Source organism: Abramis brama (assembly GCF_963993115.1).
Source record: "Abramis brama genome assembly, chromosome: 1".
Classification (NCBI taxonomy): Eukaryota; Metazoa; Chordata; class Actinopteri; order Cypriniformes; family Leuciscidae; genus Abramis; species Abramis brama.
The window spans coordinates 42,110,208-42,131,352 of NC_139963.1; the positions used below are offsets into that span (position 1 = coordinate 42,110,208).

Genomic DNA, 21,145 nt, shown 5'->3' on the forward strand with positions numbered 1-21,145 from the left:
TTTTTGATAAAGTAAATTCAGCCTTGGTGAGCATAATATACTTTCAAAAACAAAAGTATAGTTTATTCCAAACATTAAAAAATATATTTAAACAAAGCCAACATTCATACCAATCTTTGCTTTTCTAGTTAAAATTAGTTATATGATTTCTTTGCATTTCAGTTCATTTTAATTCTACTTCCTTACATTCAATTGCTATTCTGCATCCTCTTTGCTTCCTTAATTCAAATATGAGATGTGTTCAAAATCACCCCATATTCACTATTCCCCACATTACTCCACTAATATAGTCCACTGGAAGGAGTGAATGAAAATGAGAATTCGGACAGTGAATGCGCCGGAAGGGCTGCGGCTTTTTGCATGATTTGTGCTTGCTGTTTAATAATCATTTGAAACTTAGCAAGCTCCAGTAGTAATGAAAATATTTATCTTGAACTCTGTCATGGAAACTAGCATGTATAAACCTTAATTAAACAATTTAATAATCAATTAAAAATGAATTATATACCTTTATGATATTACGCTGTAGCCACACATTGGACCAGCGGTTTGGAAAATGGATGGATCATGGATGGATGATTCGGCTGCAAGCGCCATCTTCTGGTGAGACGCTGGAATTCATTCGGCACGACCCTCACAGTGCATTATGGGTATTCTCTAGCCGTTGAGTGCATATACGTCTCTATATAATATCTATGGTTGAGTGTACATCGGGTGTTATTGCGGTGCATTATGGGATTGAATGAGTGCACTCGATAACGTCCATTATGGTTTCGGACGCTACTACAAATGTCTGTCCCCTCAAATAGTGCCGCATTTAAGGGTATAGAGGGCGATTTCAGACACAGCCTTAAAGTACAGCAATTGCATTTGCAATCTCAATTTATTTAGCTGATTTAGCTTGCTACATTCTCTTCAATCTGACAGTAGAAGAAGCCGCTTTACACTGATGCCCTTTAGCGCCCCTTGTGGCAGCACTGTGTTCTTGCATTGTGACACATTTAGTAAAAATTCCATGTAATTGCATTTGCATAGCTAGTAGCGTTTGTGTTGGTGTACATAGTGTTATATGTAACTCGCACAAAAGAACAAACAGACTTTATAGCTTTGTGCACATTCGTTAATGACCTGCTCTGGGACAGATTCAGTTAACATCCCTCTACATATCATCTGGAATAGGATCTGGACTCTACTCAAGTTAGCTCATGATATCACATTTGTGGCTCCCTATTGGTGATGGAGTGTGTGTTAGACTAATCATGGCTCCACGCTTCAAACGGGTCAGGTAAAAACGCTCCGTTCCCTATCCGACCGTTCCCCTAAAAGATAACCAGATGTCCAGCTGTTTTTATTCCTGTTTTGGTTCATCTCTTTAAGAACAATGTCTTTCTCATATGACTGTACTCCTGTAGTCTAGAGGCAATTTCCCCATTTTGTCTTAACATTTTAATGGGAAAAGACTGTAGTGAACCAATAAGAACCTCACCTTGGTTCACCCGTCCTCCCATCGGGCTTTAGGCGTTTCAAGAGAAGTATAAATGATATGAAATACAAACGTGCGCCAGCGTAATGCAGGATGACATTTACCATGTGCCGGGACTTACACAAACAAAGAGAAGACGGGCCGTCCAAGAAAAGTTCCATATCTCCTTCCTTACATTCGCTTGTGTTTGCTTTCATATGTCATTTTTTTATTTCCATACTAAAGTTAGAACGGCATTGGCTGAAGCTCCGGGAGTCTCGCAGAAGCCAGGAAGTCATTTGGACCCTTTCGCTCAAGTCCTGTGGCCAAGTGTGCGGTTGAATTAACCCCAAGACGACATATAAAAATGATCCGAGAGCTGCAAACAACAGACATTTTAGGATTTTTAGGGTTATCCTATCCTTGTTTGACCTGAACTCAGAGATTGATTTTTGAACTGGGTATTTTTCTTTGAATATGTAGCTAGTATTAAACTGTGTGTGTGCGCAACTCTTCCTGCACCGAGAAGAGGCTTGCTGGTACTTTTCTATACTTTATTATTTTGACATTTGATTTTCACCTGGTCAATTATGAAGTAGATGAAAATTTTTAATTGAATGTAATTTATAGACACTGAAAGAGTGACTGATTCAAATCTGTAGACATTTTGGATAGGCTTGTTTGAATTGGGTTGGTAAGCAACCATCTGGAACATTCTAGCATAGCAATACCATAGTAACAACCCAAAAAAAATTAGCAATGCCCTAGCAATCATTTAGAACATTTTACAACCACCTCTTTTTAGAATCTGCCTAGTAACGCCATAGTTACAACCTAGAACACTTTAGCAACCACCAAGAAACCACACAGAACATTCTATCAGCTATCTAGCAATGCCATAGTAACCACCAGAACATTTAGCAACCACCTAGAACATTCTAGCATCTGCCTAGTAATGCCATAGTAACCACCAGAACACTTAGCAACCACCTAGAACATTCTAGCATTTGCCTAGCACTGCCATAGTAACCACCCAGAACACTTTAGCAACCATTTCAGACCATTCTAGCATTTACCTAGCAACGCCATAGTAACAATCCAAAACACTTTAGCAACCACTTAGCAATGCCCTAGCAACCATTCAGAACACTTAAGCAACAACATATAACATTCTAGCATCTGCCTTGCAATGCCATTGTAACCACCCAGAACATTTTAACAACCATTCAGACCATTCTAGCATTTACCTAACAATGCCATAGTAACAACCCAAAACAATTTAGCAACACCCTAGCAACCATTTAGAACATTTAACAGCCAACAAGGACATTCTCGCATATACTAATGCAATAGTAACTACCCTGAACACTTAGCCACCACCTAGAAACCGCATTGAACATTCTATCTGCTGCCTAACAACCCCATAGTAACCACCACCTACAACATTCTTGCAACCATCTAGCCATGTCATAGTGACCATGCGGAACACTTTAGAAACCAACTAGCAACATCCTAGCAACCACCAAGCAACATAGAAACGCCCTAGCAACCACACAGAATGCCCTAGCAACTGCAAAAGACCCAGAAGACTCTAGCATCATGTGATCAACGTTTGGACAAGCATCCCTCACATATTCTTTAGAAAATGTCGAACTCTAGTTGGCATGTGCTGCTTTCTCAGTATTCACTGGCCTCTTTCTCTTGCTCTATCTTTCGGCGGCGCTCTCCACCCAGCTGCAGACAGCCTGACGTAGCTCTGATAAACATGTGGAATAGGAGCCATATGTGAAAGCAGAGGAACGCACAGGGCCCAGAAAACAGGCCGTTGGAAACCACAAGTGTGAGATCAAGTGCAGCTACAAGCACGCATGAAAATCCAACCTAATTTTAATTGCAAGTCCCATGTGAAGAATCTCCACTGCTGTGCGTCAACATTTTGTGTGTGCAAAAGAACAAGACCTGCTCAGGTCAAACATCCTCATAGTTCAGCCGTTGAGTGTTGTTTTCCCACTGAGATGCTTTGGTCATAACATGAGAAGTTTATGTACAATGTTGTTGCTTGGTCCAGGAGTATCACATTTGGTCTTGATCTGTAAAGTATGCATCATAAGCATAATATACTTCAGTTAGGGCCACTTTACAATGTTTGAAGACCAACATCTTCCTCCTCTCTAAGATCTTAGTGAAGTAAGCGGCACGACAGCAATAACGGCCAAACAAACGAGATGCCTTCGGCCTTAAAATACATTTGTTGTGAGAATGCCATGTCGCTGGTACAATCCATCCACTGTAAAAACAATGGTGCGGTTGTGCTCTGTAACCCAATTACGCCCCTCTGGAGTGCGAGAGAGAGAGACTCTGTTACCGAGTCTTGATCCATGGCTTTATTCATTTCGCTCTGTCGGTATTGCCCACCAAACTTGAGATTAAATTAGGCATTTTTTTAAATAATATTTAATAAGTATAATTTTATAATTAAGATAAAAATATGTTTTAGATTAATTCATATTTATACTTATATTATTTAGTATTTAGTATTATAGTTAGAAATATTATTTAATATTTATTTACATTTATACTTGTAATATTATTATTATTTCATACTGTCAAATCAATGAATCGTGATTAATTGCATCTAACATAAAAGTTTGTATATATACAGTGGTGGTCAGAATTAATGGCACCCCTGGTAAATATGACCAAAAATGGCTGTAAAAAATAAATCTGCAATCTGGGAGGGGAATCACATTATGAAATAAATGTTTTTTCTCCAAAACAGGTTGGCCACAATTATTGGCACCCCTAGAATTTTTTACGTGTAAAATATCTCTGAAGTATATTACCATTAATATTTACCTTTTTTAGCACACCAGGGTGACTAGGAACATGAAATTGTCCAGCCATGACTTCTTGTTTCACAGGAGTTTAAATATGACGAATACACAAAGGCCAAATTCCCTTAATCATCCATCACAATGAGTAAAACCAAAGAATATAGTTCTGATGTGCAGCAAAAGATTGTTGAGCTTCACAAAATAGAAAGTGGCTGTAAGAAAATATCTAAAGAATTGAAAATCCCCATTTTGACCATCAGGGCAATAATTAAGAAGTTATAATCAACTAAAGATGTTACGAATCTGCCAGGAAAAGGACGTGTGTCTATAGTGTCTTAATGGACGGTGAGGAGGAAAGTTTGAGTGGCCAAAGACTCTCTAAGGATCACAGATGGAGAATTGCAGAGATTACTTGAGTCCTGGGGGTCAGAAAGCCTATAAAACAAAAACCAAACAACCCCTACATCACCACATGATGTTTGGGAGGGTTTCAAGAAAAATCCTCCTCGCTCCTCCAAAAACAAACTCCTCCATATTCAGTTGTCAGACACGACTGGATCTTCAAAAGGGACCGGATTCTGTGGTCAGATGAAACTTTAAAAAAAACTTTTTGGCAGCAAAGCCACCAGATGTGTTTGGTGCAAACAGGGATGAAGAGTACCCCATGCCTACAGTTAAATTTACTGCTGGATCTTAAATGTCGTGGGCCTATTTTTTTGCTGGAGGTCCTGGACATCTTGTTCATATACATGGCATCATGGGTTCTAGCAAATACCAACAAATAAAAAATCAAAACCTGTCTGCCTTTGCTAGAAATCTTATAACGCCATGGGGATGGAATGGGGATGGAATTGCATTGTACTATTCTTTAGAGACTCAACTAATTGTTTAACCAAAAATTCTGAGAAATGTATGAATATCAAGATCTCAATTAATATCAATATCTCATTGTGAGAAGAAAAACTATTTAGATGAAAATAAATGAATGCTGTTGCTTGAATTCCAAGGTGTGGTCAAAATCTTTAGGCTAAAACCGATGTCATTGAATAAAGGTCACAACCTTTGAAATGTGGTCAGATTTAATCCATCTGTGCTTATTTTGTTTTATCCGACCTTCCAACTTTGGATTTAATGCTTCAGATAAGCACTGTGAGTTCTCACGTTTGCTGGTTCCTTTGTTTTGTTTACCTCCCACCGCTGTCTGTCGTCGGCCCGCTGGTTTCCTGGAGAGGTGAAGTTGCTCTATCTTTATTAATTCAACAGGAGGAAGTTTCGGCAGGAAACAGGGAAAGGGATGTGGGCAGTCATATTTACCGATAGGAAGAGAGTGTTTAAGTTGAACCGCTCTATTGAAATCTCTCACTCCAGTCTGACCTCAGCATTAACACTTCTCTCTTCTGGTGTCACCGTTATAGAGGGTGGGAAAACTATTCGTTTTTATTACTTTAGAAAGTACTAACATATAAGTTACAATGCGTTTTATATTGTACTCTTGTAAAATGAAATTAAAGTTTTTGTTTAGATAGACAGACAGACAGACAGGCAGACAGACAGATAGATCTCCTTTTGTCCGTACTTCTTTCCTTCTAACACATATCAATAACCTGTTTTACCCATGTTAATCAAGGTTTGTTTCAGCAAAACAGTCATAATTTAGTTTTTCACACCCATTGTACCATTTTTAACAAGGGGAGCGTTTTGCACAGAACATGTCTAGTGGACCGAACTCCTTTGTTTTAAAAAAGAAAAAGAAAATCCTGTTGTCTATGACATGGCTCCTTTTAAACACTAATGTGTATCCTGATTGACATAATCAAGTCCTTTCCTACATTTGTTTCTTATTGAATATCCTATTTCGTTTAGAAATACATCACATTATGCAAGTAAAACGAGTTTCAAACTCACTTTCAGTTTTAAAATGTTTGTTCCCTATATCCCAGATTAATGTGCGAAAGTCAGTGTTGTTATTGTTGACTAAAACTAGAACTATTAAAAAAAATTGAAATGAATATGAAATAAAATAAAATATAAATATTAGATGAATTACTAAAATAGATATAAATTAAAGCTAAATGAAATAAAAATAAATATTTTTTTTTACAAAAGAACAACAAAATGACTAAAACTTGAAAAATAAAAAAGAATTCAAAATATTAATAAATACTATAGTAGTGTACCAATAATAGTACTGTCAAATCAATTAATTGTGATTAATCGCATCTTTGCGAATATATATATATAGTAGGCTATACAGTATGTGTGTATATGTGTACACACACACACATACTTTTATGTTAGATGTGATTAATCGTGATTAATCGATTTGACAGTTCTCAATAATACTAAATTAACTCTGCTGTAACTTAATTCCCCCCCCAAAATTGTGCATCTTAACCAGCCTTACACAGCTACATTGACCAATGGTGCGTGTTTGGGGGGGCGGGACTATCTGTTTATCTGACCAATGGCAGAGAGGGCAGTGTTCAGGAGACTGTTTGAAAGTTATTACTTTTTCAATTTCATTTGGAGGCGTTTGTGGCACAGAAAGTGTGCTTGATATTTAAAACACAAAAACAGATTTCAGCTTGGTTTGTTCTCTTTATAATTAGGGAATTTTTAAAGGGACAGGAAGGTGCGGCATCGTGCGCAGATAAAGAAGGTGTTAAACAGAGACAACACAAGGCTGCTTAAAATGACAGACAGAGTGCCACAGACCCAGCAGAAAGGAGACAGTAGGGGTTGTGATTTGGGGATGGCAGTAAAGCATTTGCATAAAGGGCAGGGCAAAGTGCCCGGCAGTGGAAAGGGTTGGCAACACGCCTCGCAGACTGGCAGAGGGGCGACTGAAGAGAGAAAAATAGTAGAGAGAGAAAGAGCGAGGAGGGGAGGGGGATTTAGTCAATAGTGCATCCCTTGTTCTGCGAGAGGAGGGCCCGGTTTGTTGGCAGAGGCGATGGGGAATCTCTTGTTTGTGTGCTAGATTGCCCCTTTATTTCTTTGATTGCGAAGCGTTCAACACTCGGCAACTGTAGTGCCTGTGTGAATTTGCGTGTGTGTGTGTTTGCAGGGGCATCTGTTCCTGTTTCAGAGTCCCACATCGTGCTTCTAAACTGTGTCAGGGTGTGCTTTAAGTTTTTAGCCCCTTCTCTCATTTAAATTCATTTCGCTACGACCACCGCAATCAATTTATCAACGTATTCAGCCTAATACGTGATGCTAAAGCTATTAAAAATGGGTCTCTGGGTAATCTCCTTCATTCTAGGTTCTTCATGGGCACAGATTTGGCATGGCGACTAATCCATTTGCATGCAACATCTCTCTGCCAACCAATCAGAGGGTTTTAATCAAGGCAGAGACCCGTGCCTTCGGCTTGACTCACAGATCCGGCCTTCAAGGTGACGGTCAGCACAGTTACGCTGTAGGCATTTCATGTGCTGCTCGCCGTTTTCTTTTTTTAATACTTTTTTTTTGCTATTTAAAGGCTTTGTTCACCCAAAAATCCCATAATTTACTCACCCTCAAGCCATCCTAGGTGTATATGACTTCCTTGTTTCAGCCACACACAATCAGAGTTGTATTAAAAAATATCCTGGCTCTTCCAAGCTTTATAATGGGAGTGAATGGGGGGTGAGAGTCAAAATCCCCCCAAATAAAGCCCCAAAAAGTGCATCCATCCATTATAAAAGTAATACATACGGCTCTAGTGGGTTAATAAAGGCCTTCTGAAGTGAAGTGATGCGTTTTTGGATGAAAAATATCCATATTTATTACTTTATAAACTATAATAACTGGTTTACGGTAACAGCCGTATGCGAGTCTTGTTCCAGCGGAAGAGTGACCTCTGACCTGACGCATGACGAGTGACCTCTGACCCGACACATGACGTAGGATGTAGCGTAAGCTTAAGTGAGAGTAACGCCTCTCGCGGTTCAAATAACAAACTGAAGCTCCTCCCACATTTCTCTTTTAAAATTCTCTTTAAAAATTTGCTCTATCCTCTGCACTTCCGCGTTCATCAATACGTCATGTGTGGGGTCAGAGGTCACTCTTCCGCTGGAACTAGACTCGCGTACAGACGTTACTGTCATCTTACTGACCCCAAACATTTGAAAGATAGTGCATCTCTTTGACTCTTAACATTAAAAGTCTGTCAGTCAATCATGGGTTCATATTCCACAATCTTTGCATGTTCGTTAGTGAAAAATATTGGCTAATTTGATTGCACTTTAAACTATTGAGAGTTTATTTAATGTCTTTTGTCTTAAATATATTTTCATGAGAACTAACAACATCAACGCCCATTGACTTTTCAATGTATGGACAAAAAAATAAATACTGAGACATTACTCAAAATATCTTTTATGTTCCACAGAAGAAAGAAATCCGAAATTGGATATTTCTCTGCCATATAGTAGGTGAAAAACAATGTGTGACAAGAGTAGTATGCACAAATTCACATTACTCATAAAAGAGTTGGCAAAAAGTACCCTAATGACCTAATACTTCCAGCAAGATTCTGAAGTGTGCATATTATGGATTTATGAATGGCAGTGAATCGACAAGTGGCGCCGTAGGTCACATGATAATGACAACATACTACACACACTCATACTATATAACATACTTTTTAGCAGTTGCAAAGTACGTACTTGTTCAAAATGTGTACCTACTCGAGATCATGTGATTTGGGACGCAGCCATAATTTTCATTTTTAAGTGCACTGTCCCTTTAAATCCACTGCAGAAGGAGACGTCTGGGCCTGGTTATCAAAAGCAAAGATATGCAGGACTAATGATGTTTCCAAAGGTTTCCTGTGTTCTCCGTCATGCTCTGTAAGCAGTGCTAAGCCTCAGTTTGATTCTCAACGCACATGAAATCAGTGCAGTGGCGGTGGTGTGCATCGGGCCGTACAGATAACTGTGGTATGTCGAAATCGGACACAAGTTAAGTAGGCTCAAGATTTCTGATAATGCCCTTACAATGCAATTGGACGATCAAAAGATCTTGGCCACCAGAGGGTTTTTTTATTTTTTATCTTTCATTCATTGTAGCAGTAGTTTAGTATAGTATTTTCACATTCATTTATGTAAATAATTAGCGATTTTTTTAAGTTAATGGTAATATTGATACATTGGAATCTTTTATATTTTAAAGTAAGCATGTAACAGATGCAATAGTCCTTTCTTCTGATTTTATACGAGTGAAATGGCTTCTCAAATAAGAAAAAAAAAAAAGTAGGGCGGGACTTGATCTTGTCCATGTGGAATTGATTGGATGGTTGTGGTTTGCTATTGGTGGATCTCATGTGAGTGACAGGTTGCCCCGCCCTCACACCAGTAAACGCATCATCAGAGAAGAGAAGAGCTGCAGGAGGGAGGGGAAGTTACTTTGATTAAAGATCATAAGGACACAGGAATTTAACAAAAAATAATGATGTCCACGGATAAATCATTTATACTGCAATATTCCAGAAAAATAAGATTTGTCATTTTTTATTTGATTCCATGGTGATCTATCTATCTATCTATCTATCTAGTCGTTCCATCCATCCATCCATCCATCCATCCATCCATCCAGTCGTTCCATCCATCCATCCAGTCGTTCCATCCGTCCGTCCATCCATCCATCCATCCATCCATCCATCCATCCAGTCGTTCCATCCGTCTGTCCATCCATCCATCCATCCATCCATCCATCCATCCATCCATCCATCCATCCATCCATCCATCCAGTCGTTCCATCCAGTCGTTCCATCCATCCATCCAGTCGTTCCATCCATCCATCCATCCATCCAGTCGTTCCATCCAGTCGTTCCATCCAGTCGTTCCATCCATCCATCCAGTCGTTCCACCCATCCATTTTGCAGACACTTCCCCCCCCCAAAGCATCTTACAGTGCGTTCAAACTATATATTTTATCTGCACATGAATTCCCTGGGAATTGAACCTTTGACCTTGGCGTTACTAGCGCTAATCTCTGCCATTTGAGCTGTACAGGAACATCATTGCCGGCCTGCGCGTACAATCCTTCATCCCTCGTTCCTTTTGAAATCTCTTGCCTCTGGCTTTTTTTGTTTGTTTTTGCTAAACTACATCCTTTGCAACAACACCTACTCAAGGAATCATGCAGTAATGATTTTCATCAGCGAGCCATCATTGTTTAGTGCAATTACGTGTCTCCTGTTAGCCAAGCGGAAAAGAAAAAACATGTGCACGTATGACATCACAGTTTCACCACAGTATGTTCGAAAGAACTCATTCTGTAGATTTAATCTGTCATCTCCTTTTCTCCTTTCTCTAAAATGTACTTGTATCTAGTCGAGTTTCAACGGCACCGGCGTTAATCCACCGTGTAGCGCAGCACACCTTAACCATTTCCTCCTATTAGTCCCAGGGAATGTGTTGACAAATGAGCTGATGAATTTGGGCTTGATATTTCGCAGGCCTTAACCCTAAAGTGCAGTTCTTCCCAGAGTGCCGTGCAGCTCTTGCGCTCCAGTCTCTCAGGGCCCTCTGGGATACATGTGCTCTCTCTCCACTGCCACAAATTGCTTGCAGATTTTTCACACGTAGTAATGTGCTGGTTTGTAAACTGGGGTAATTGCAAACACCACCGAACAGCTTCAGCTATCGTCATGCATCACTAGCTAGCCACGATCTGTACGGGCCGGGGTGCGTCCTCACACCCAAACAGTTTATGGTGGTACGCTAGTACTTGTTAATTCAAAAAGGAAATCTGCATTCATGTTATTAGCAAATGGGGTTGCATATAAAGAAAAGAGAAAGAAGTGTGTGTTTTAGTTCTCTTTGTATGTGTAAACAGATCTGAGAAACTGTTTAACTGATGGTGAGGACATTTTGTTAAAGTGATTCTTGCACTGAGAAGATGCTAAATGATGGTCGTGTGGGGGTATATGGGACACACAGGGTCACTGGGGCTAGTTGTCACACTTTGTTCACACATATTTCTCAGAGTATAGGTTTATTTTTGAATTTAAAAAATCTGCAGACACATACTGTTCAAAAGTGTGGGGTTTGCAAAGGCTGATGAAAAATACAGTAAAAACTGTAATATTATCACAATTTATAATAACTGTTTTCTATGTGAATGTATTTTAAAATGTAATTTATTCCTGTGATCAAAGCTGAATTTTCAGCATCATTACTCCAGTCTTCAGTGTCACATGATCCTTCAGAACTCATTCTAATATGATGATTTGATACTCAATAAACATTTCATATTATTAGTATTAGTTGTGCTGCTTTATATTTTTATGGAAACCATTTTTTTTTTTTCAGGATTATTTGATGAATAGAAAGTTCAAAAGAACAGCATTTATTTGAAATAGAAATATTTTGCAACATTATAAACTGTCAGTTTGGATTTATTTAATATCTTTGATGAATAAAATAATTTATTTAAAAAAAAATTTGCACCATTATTTGTAAAAAGTACTTTTGACAAGTTGTTATAATGAGAATCTGCCAATTAATAGTCATTATAAGGCCTATATATAAAGCAAATTTCATATTAAAACAATCATAAAGCAAAATTATTAATGAAATGACTGTAAAAAACAATAAAACAGCTAAAATAAATTGTATTTAATGATTTTAGTTTATAAAATGATATCCTATAAACCATGTACAATGACTTAAATTAATATTTATGAAAAATCTTTCAGTTAAAATCTTATTTATCCAATATTTATTTTAATGTATCCCAAAAATATTACTTTATAGGATAAAATTCACTTTTTCCTCTGATTTTAGACTGTTAACAACATGCAAAACCAATTCTTGCTCCCATGTGTCAGAGCCAGTGGTATAAAACTGCTGTTGTTTGGAATTGCACATAAACTGCAGGTGTGTGTCTCTGATTGCGTTGATCACCGTTGATGTCACTCGTCGCTGCAAGTGCTCAGTTTTTACTGCGTCTGACTCATCTCAGACTGTCTTTCAGAGCTCAGACCTGGAGCGAGAGGAGGCACATGCTGTGCTTTACCTGTGCCAACACACACACCTGCTCTAACCTCACGCTTACACACCTTCACACACGGCCCATGTCTCTGAGGTGAGAGGTTATACATGAGAGTGTGTCCAGTGTCAGACACAATAGTCGGCCGTGTGTGCGTGTGTGTGTGTGTGTGTGTGTGTGTGTGGGTCAGCTGTCTCTTTACCGCCATGGTTTTGTCCACGCTGGCATGTCCTCCCGATAGCGCGTGTTAGCACATGATTCTCCACCTCCCTCAACGTCTGTCATGTTGGTATTTATCACATTTTTACTCTGTCTCTCACTGTCTCATTCGAGGCCGGCCTCCTTCCTCTTTTAAAAATCATTCCAACAGCCTCTTTGTCTCTTTATTGTGAGAGTGTCTTTGGCCTGTAAGGGGCAGAATCGGCCATCACGTCTGTCTTCATTATGCAGTTTGAGGGTCACGGTGGGTCACACCCGCAGGGAGGGTCACGGACGCGCAGCGGGCAAAACCAACAAAACCCAAAATCTCTCTCATTAAACCTGCCTGCTTTCCCCAGTGGTCCACACTCCAGAATTATACATGCAGATAAAAAGACACTATATGACCCAGAAACAATATCAAATATATTGTAGAACAATGCATACTTATAAATTAAATATTTTCAATAATTAGTTATTAATTAATATGTGCTTCAAAACCTTTTATAGATGTAAATGTAGCAATCACTTTAATTAATTATAGACTGAATAAATATACCACCTTCTCCAAATATTTTAATTCATGTTTTTCTTTTGCATTTGACTAAAACATTTTCATTTGTGATGTATGATCTTTCAGGTTCCAGACTAATTTTACTCATTTAGCTTGGGTATTTAATAATAATAATAATAATAATAATAATAATAAGAGGAGGAAGAATAATAATAATTATTAGGCCTATTATTAGCTTTTTTAGAGTAAATATAGGCTATTTCCAAGAAGACATGGTCATTTCCAGGTATTTAAAGGCATTGATGGTTCTGACATTTCTTAGAAAGTGAAGTTGAATGGATTTCACGTTTTTAAATCTAACATTTCACCATAACATATTTTTTTCACTAGCTGTCTCTAAAAATTATATTTATTCATGATAAAACAATACCATGCTTTTAATATCCAATATTTTAAAAAGCATTTGCCATAAATATCAATGCTGCATTGTTGGCACTGAAAAGCGAGGTAAATGAATTTTAACGGGTGTTTTAATTTCGTTTTCTGTTTCAGTAAATCACAGTCGGAGAGTTTCATTCCTCTGGTTTTGGGTATCTCAGAAAATGATCTTATTATTTTATCTGATATTACGCGATATTGCTATCTAACATTTCGATTAAATCTGTTTCTTATCAATATAATGATATCTTGTTTAAGCTAGACTAATCACTGCAGTTGTCAGGAGTTATTTTTAAAGCGCTGGACTGTAATTGAATTCGTCTTTCGTGCTGGAGCCTGTTCAATATTAGGCTATGTTCTCTTTCCCCCCTCTAAATAACCCGACAAAATGCGCCTGGATTCGACATTGTTCTATTCAGTAACCGAATATAATAATTTAAAGTGCTTTAACCGAAAGCATCCGAAAAGATTCACAAGGGAAAATCATCAATATTCAACTACCAAAGGCGGCCGCGCGCGTTCTCGTGTTTGATTGAATCGCCAGTCAAAAATATCTGAGAAACTTTTGTGGATTCTTGAAAATGAGTGTTTTTATTTTAGGCTTCCAGTGTTTTTCATGTTTTTCCCCCCCTTTATTGTTGCGCCAGCTCTGTAAAACTAATGATCACATTTCCTTTATAGTGCAACTTTGCCAACTTGACAGCAAGTTCTCAGTTTAAATGTAGGCTAGGCTATAGTCCTCTATTGTTATCTATAGCTCAAATATCTAAACAAAATTTAGTTTATAACAAGATTAATCATGTGAGTGGGTAAATTTTTTGATAGGGCTAAGAAAAGTTTGATAGGCCTTACAAAAAAAAGTCTTTCCGTCACTGCTTTGTTTCTCCTATATCGCAGCATGTCGTTTTGTTACTTGATTATGAATTTTGAAAATTTGATGCCAGGAAAATGTATTTGCTTTAAGCCTAGGCTATAGCCTATGCCAATAATTTGTAGTAGGCTATAGCCCAGCCTACATTATTCCAAATTGTGCGTGCTTGGATGATCAAGTAATTTTCTTTGGCCAAACAGTTTTTTTCCCCGTGCATTGATTGGAAGGTGCTTGTGTGTGTTTTTGTTATTATTAATTGATTTTACCGTCAGTGACAAACTAACACAAATGATTCTCTGGCGCGCGACTCCAAACACTCTTTCCAGCTCGTTCATTTCCATCCGACTGCTGCCTGGCACACACTTGAGAGATGATGTCTTCTCTCTTTTAAGCATTAATACTGTAAGAAACAGGCGAAAGGGAAAAATAACAGCTATTATTTTTAATTGAGCTGGCAGAAATCTTGGGCTCCTCATAATTTTTGGTCAAAATGGCGGACGTGATGCGCACGTATCACGCGCCGCTGATGTTACTTGGCAAACGTTAAGAACAAGTAAACGTTAAACGCTGATTTTCTAACCCATGAACGGTATTTCAGGATTTTCCTTACCTCTTTGATGAGCAACAGGCCTTGTGGTGGGATCTTAGGTAAGAAACCAGGCCATTTATTTGGTGACAGGACAGACACAGGGTTGGGAATAATGATGTTTTGCCGTTAATATTAAACAAGAAAAAAAAAAAAAAAAACCCTTCAAACATTTAAACCCTTCAAATATTTAACCTTTCAGTTGGCTTGCTAGTTACATTTTTGATGAAAAATCTTTTTATATGTTCGAAAATCTCATTGAAAGCGGTGACAGGCCCAGAAGTAAAATAGTTAGCCTAAAGCGGTTTATGAATCTTCCATCTATATTTACAGCACTGTAGCAAAAAATAAAATGCAAAAATGTTCAATTGGCTAAATCTAAGGCCAAGTAATAGTCTAGTTCATTAGCCTAATAACTGTGTCAGCTGTTTATGGTTGACAAGCAACGAATAGCCTATCGTTAACTGTCTAGTTGGCCTATTAACTGAATATTTGGACGTTTTTGTTTTCAACACTTGCATGGCGCTTCGCAAATTTGAAGACAATAATAGATATGTTTGAGTGTCCATGAAGACCTTGATTTTTTTCTTGATGTTTTTGGCAGGAATAACATACTGGCGTGGGTTGCACCTTAAGTGTATGAGCTAAATGTGGAAAATATAAACTACTTGTGGATATTATTGATTTATGATATTTTAGTACACAAGCAAAGGACATATCATGTGAAAAATCACTTCGTTTAAGGATCTAGTTTTTGCGTAGTGATATAAAAAGCAAAAAGTGTCCCTACTACCCCTAGCTGTTTGTTATACTGTTATAGTTGTTATTTAATTGTCTATAGGCCTAACAGTTTAATATTTTAAATAACTTATTTTTTAACAATAATATACACACACACAAATCAATAGGCCTACTAATTAAAATGTAATTAAATAAAGTATTATTCAAAAAGTAATAGCATGATTTGTAAAATGCCTATTCTCGGACGCTGCTATCCTACAGAACAAGTGATTGTGCTTTAGGCAAGTGAACTTTCAAATGCACATGTTGATCAGGACCTAATTATCTCATACCCGCACTGGTAGGAAGCCATTAAGGGCTGTGTTTCAAACAGAGAAGGGATTGTTTGAAATAAAGGTGCTGCTTTTATTGAATCAAATGCATTCATAAACAAATTCTGCTCTCCTCTGGTTGTGTGCTTCAATTAGCATCTTATTAGAGACCTCAAGCAGGTGTTGGTTTTGACACGTAGGCTCAGATTTGAAAGAGGAAACACTAATGAAGAGTTTTACTGCGACGGGAGAGCGTTATCACCATACATCCGTCCAATGAGGCTTCCTTGGTCTCTCATTTAAGAGATATTTGCATATGTTTGCTAATCCAGCATTTCAAATCAATTTCCTTGTCTTGTTTTTTTTTTTTTTTTCGTGGGAAGAACAGCATCCAAGCAGTCATTCAGTGATTTTTTGTTTTGTTGTGCCTGTTTGTAGAACATCAACAAGAATTGATCAGCAGCTCCGTCTATGACTCGTTCAGGTTTCAGATCTGAATATCTCCTGCTCTATGCTGTAAGCAGCTGTTGTTTTAGATTCTTTTTGATTGCATGATGATAGTATTCCCAAAACTCAGATAGAAGTTTACGATTACATGTGCAGGGAAAAAAAAAACACACAGTATTTGCACTCACAGTTAAATCAATCAGTCGAAAAGCGTTTTAGATCATTCACTGGCAGATTTCTGATGCATATTAACTTTGAATTGTATGCGGGAAAACCTCACGGATGTGACCAAAACAAGTTCTCGTTTTTCCCTTTGGAGGGATCTTATAGAATCTTTCGTCATACTCATTAAAACCTTCACGAAGATGGCTGATGGGAGATTTCAGAGCTGACACAACTTCTGGTACAATAGTTTTTTTTTTTTTCAGCAAACTCAATATTTATTCAACGTCACTCCGAACAACTTTTGCAAAGTTTTTTTGAGCAACTAAGTCAGATATGCTTCATTGCGCTCCTTTGTGTTGGGTGTTTTCGCAGACAAACACAGCATATGTTTGTTTTAAATTAGAGATGCGCATGGGGAGCGCGGGGTGCGCGGTCGCTTTCGTCTTTGTCTCGGCCGCTAAATCCACAAGCAGCTGCCGGCTGCAGGGTCTGCTGGGAGTTTTCGGAGCGCTTTCTCCCATCAGCCCGTGCCAAGGTGGCATTACGCAAGCCGGGGAGAGGGGAGGTGGAGGGGAGGGTCTGGTGGAGCCACAGCGTCGGTCAACGCAACCCAGACTTAACAACACAGTTGCCATGACAAGCTTGATGGGATGCTGAACTTTGCCTCGGTGGTGGATCGGAACTTGTCAAACTGGCAAATTGTGCACCATCGGACTGGACTGGGTGCTCTTGCTCTCTCACTCGCTGTCTCCCTCTCTCTCTCTCTCTCTCTCTCTCGTTCTGCCACCAACCCCCCTCCTTCTCTCTTTCCCCTCCCTTTCAGCTCTTCAAGCTAACGTATTGGCTGAGCTACAGGCATCTTGTTGCCAAATAGGTGGGCCCTATACTCATGTTGGCAAAGACTCAGGCAATGGTTAAGGAAAGAACGCGGAGAGGAAGAGAGAGCGATCGAGGGAGGGAGAGAGAGAGAGAGAGAGAGAGAGAGAGAGAGAGAGAGAGTTGGAGAGAAAAGGAGTAAAAAAAGCAGCAGCACTTGGGTTTGCCAGCGGTCCTGCGAGCTCGTCCAACATTGATTCGGTTCTCTTTTTTTTCCTGCCTGTATTCTGTTCTTTGCATTAGCCAGCTAACTCCCCCCACCCCCCTTCGTGCATGCATGTGCGCGTGTGTGCCTGCGTTGTGTGTGTGCGCCGGGCTCTGAGTTTTCTGCCGGATCCAAAGATCTAAGAAAACACTCATTGGTCTTTGCCAAGGATTTTTTTTTTTCCGGCATTGTTTAGATTTTTAAAAAAAAATAATTTGGAAAGCAAAAGCATTTATTTTGAGCGCTGCTGCCTTTCTAGTTCTATTTTCTTTTTTCTGGTGCACACACACCTTAATTTTTTTCCAAATTTTTTCTTTTTTTTTTTCCTTCTTAATTTTTTTTATTTTTTTATCTTGTAATTTTACCTGGAACCGTTTGCGGCAAAAGCAAAGCAAAATTTCCTGATCTTGAAAATTAACTTCTTTCCGCCGGCAATTGGAGCATCTCCAGTCTTCTTTCCTTTCTTCCCCCAAGTTTTTTTTTTGTCGCCAATTCTTCATCGCTGCCAAGCCAGCAGTTGTTGTTTCGGCGTGAGTGGCAAAGAACTGGTGCGGGTGGAATTTTTTTTTTCTATCCTGAACGGCGTGCCAAATTTATGATGAGAGTGCAAAATGGTAACTACCAGCCTTTCTCTCTCTTTCTGCTCCTGTCTGCAGTGTGCTTTTCATGGTGCTATCTCGATTGTGGGAATGTGAACATGCCTGGATTTCTGCAGCACAGCAGCCCGCAGAGAGCTTTTGATGGCAGGTCTTGAAGGGACGCAGTTTAACCGCGGTCTTGTTGTGGCGAGAGTTGGCGGAGAGGGTCTGGGGCACGGCGGGCCTGGCACTGGGGCACCGTGGCGCGGTTTAGGCTTTGTCACTGAACGTTGTGTGGTGAAGGTATTATTGGAGAGCTGAATGAGTCTTCCGTTGCCGTGGGGATCGCCAAGCTTTTCTTGGCCTGTCTTGAGCTAAAGAAGCTGCTTTCTGTGAATCGCAGAGCCCTGGAATTCCTGCACTGCCTCTGCAATGTTTTACTTTGCAATTTACTAAAGTATTTTATTCATTTAGAGTAATTGTGTCTGAGCTTATGGGGATTTTGATGCATGCTTCTGTGAGGAGAGTTTTCAATTGAAAGTTAATCCTTGTAATGGACTAAATTGATTTCTACACTGCAAAAATCATTTTCTCAATCTGTATTTTTTATTTTTATAAATGTAAAATGTAAAAAACGGGATAAATGTACTTGAGGAACAAAATTGATTAGGATAAGAAAATATCCTGAATTAAGCTTACTTTACGTAAATGTATTTTAATCTCTCAAATTTGTGAGCTTTATGCTTAAAACTGAAAACTTGTTCAATCAAACCTACAGTAATTCAGGATGCATTCTGTAGTATTTGAACTATTTTCTTTTTTAGGATGTTTGAATGTTTTTACTGGAAAAGCAAGACTAAAATAAATATAGTTGCATGCAATGCACTGTTTTCCAAAGTTCTCAAATATCTTCTCATTTGCTTGAGCTCTGAAATCCCTCTCTCTGTTTTTTTGTTGTTGTCGTCCACCAGGATGAATTTCATCCCTTCATCGAGGCTTTGCTGCCACACGTCCGCGCGTTCTCCTACACCTGGTTCAACCTCCAGGCCCGCAAGCGCAAGTACTTCAAGAAGCACGAGAAACGCATGACGAAGGACGAGGAGCGCGCCGTCAAAGACGAACTCCTGGGCGAGAAGCCCGAGATCAAGCAGAAGTGGGCGTCCCGTCTGCTCGCCAAGCTCCGCAAAGACATCCGCCCGGAGTTTCGCGAGGACTTTGTGCTCACCATCACGGGGAAGAAGCCGCCGTGCTGCGTGCTGTCCAACCCCGACCAGAAGGGCAAGATCCGGCGCATCGACTGCCTGCGGCAAGCGGACAAGGTCTGGCGCCTGGACCTGGTGATGGTTATCCTGTTCAAGGGGAGCCCGCTGGAGAGCACGGATGGAGAGAGGCTGGTCAAGTCCCCGCAGTGCTCAAACCACGGCCTCTGCGTGCAGCCGCACCACATCGGGGTGTCCGTCAAAGAGCTGGACCTGTATCTGGCCTACTTCGTCCACTCGCCAGGTGAGTCCCGCCGCCGCGTAACCCGGTTCAGGAAACACACGGTCCAGATCCGCTCCGGGCTGCGATCCAAAAACACACTCCAATGCAAATGTATGCAAATAACAGCCTTTGTTGTGTTTATTTCTTTGTGTTTTTAGCTTGGTGTTCTGATCATTTCTGTGAAAGTGTGAAAATTATGACTTTTTGCTTGACTTTGTGTGTGTGTGAACTGGTTTACAGGTCATGTATGTTGCAGTGTGTAACATAGTGCAACCATGTCTCTGATAGTAGTGCTTATGTGTCTGAGTGTGTGTGTGTTTAAATGTCAGATTGTGTATCGTGGCAGTGGCAGCTGGCCTTCTCCCAGCTGGTGTGAAGGCTACACACACACACACACACACAGGTCAGTTACACAACTGTCCTTAAACACACACCTATAATCATAATGATCACATTCTCATAGACACATTTACTTTCAATTTACGTTTTATTCAGTCTCAATTTATGCATTTTATTAATTAATTGAATCATTTATTTTTATATATTTTGCTCAGGATTGAAAGAAATGTGAAAATTAGATATTGAAATCAGACCATTGGCATTAAAATTGGAAACAATCAAATTATATTCATTAAACTTCATGAATTTTTATTTTATTTTTAAATTAGGATATATTTCCAGGTTTTCAGGAAGAATGCCTTTGCCAATATTTTTATAATAATAAACAATATAATGACCAAGACTAATAACACAATTATTGTTTAATTTAATGCATTTTGTTTTAATTATTTAATTATTTACTAATGTATTTATTTTTCTATTTAAATGCATTTATCTAATTATTTATTTATGTAGGTATGTATTTGATTAGGGTTAGGGTTGTGGTTGTGGTTTTGTTGCATTTTCCAAGTATTTATTTGTCAGATGGACTATATGTTGGTCACCATATTGGTGGCAGTTCCTGGGGGAAAAAAACAGAAATAGACACTCGCAAACAGCACAATATTATATCCGCAGCTATTTGCAGACAGCTCAGATGTTTAGCTATTATCTGTGCACTCAGAGTATATGAACAGGCAACGTTTGACGATGGTTTTTCTCCTTTGTTGTGACACAGAGCCATAATTCTGTTTGTTGGCAGGGGCGCTGAGAGAGATTTTGTTGCCCATGCCGAGTTTCCCTTTTGCACCGCGTGGAACTGAGCGTCAGTTAGCCGGTTCACCATGCCGTTCTTTTCCTGTTTAACGGAATGCCAGGACTCAGATTATCTCCTGCTGACCCGGCCCAATCTCCTGCCTTAATCCGGACGCTATTAAAACGGGCCGATGGCTCATTGTTCCGGCCACATCCGCTTTGCCACATCCACACTGATGCAACATAACTGCACCGTTTGTTCACTCTCCTTAAACGCCGACAGACCCTGTTTCACGAAGTCTGTATTTTCTAAAGATTACACTCAA

At 39.2% G+C, this 21,145-nt stretch overlaps 1 protein-coding gene across 43 annotated transcripts in view; it reads left to right on the forward strand.

Annotated features, from left to right (window-relative positions):
* Nucleotides 1-21,145, forward strand: part of nfixb (nuclear factor I/Xb) — a 171,966-nt gene that overhangs the window by 47,632 nt on the left and 103,189 nt on the right. For 36 of the 43 annotated variants that reach the window (XM_084128571.1, XM_084128574.1, XM_084128582.1 and 33 more), the window contains one exon: nt 19,175-19,706. In XM_084128571.1, coding sequence (XP_083984697.1) covers nt 19,175-19,706 — 532 coding nt within the window. Of the gene's footprint in view, nt 1-17,438; nt 18,240-18,276; nt 18,507-19,174; nt 19,707-21,145 lie in introns of those variants that run through there. The other 7 variants (XM_084128609.1, XM_084128610.1, XM_084128607.1 and 4 more) reach the window with 6 other exon arrangements.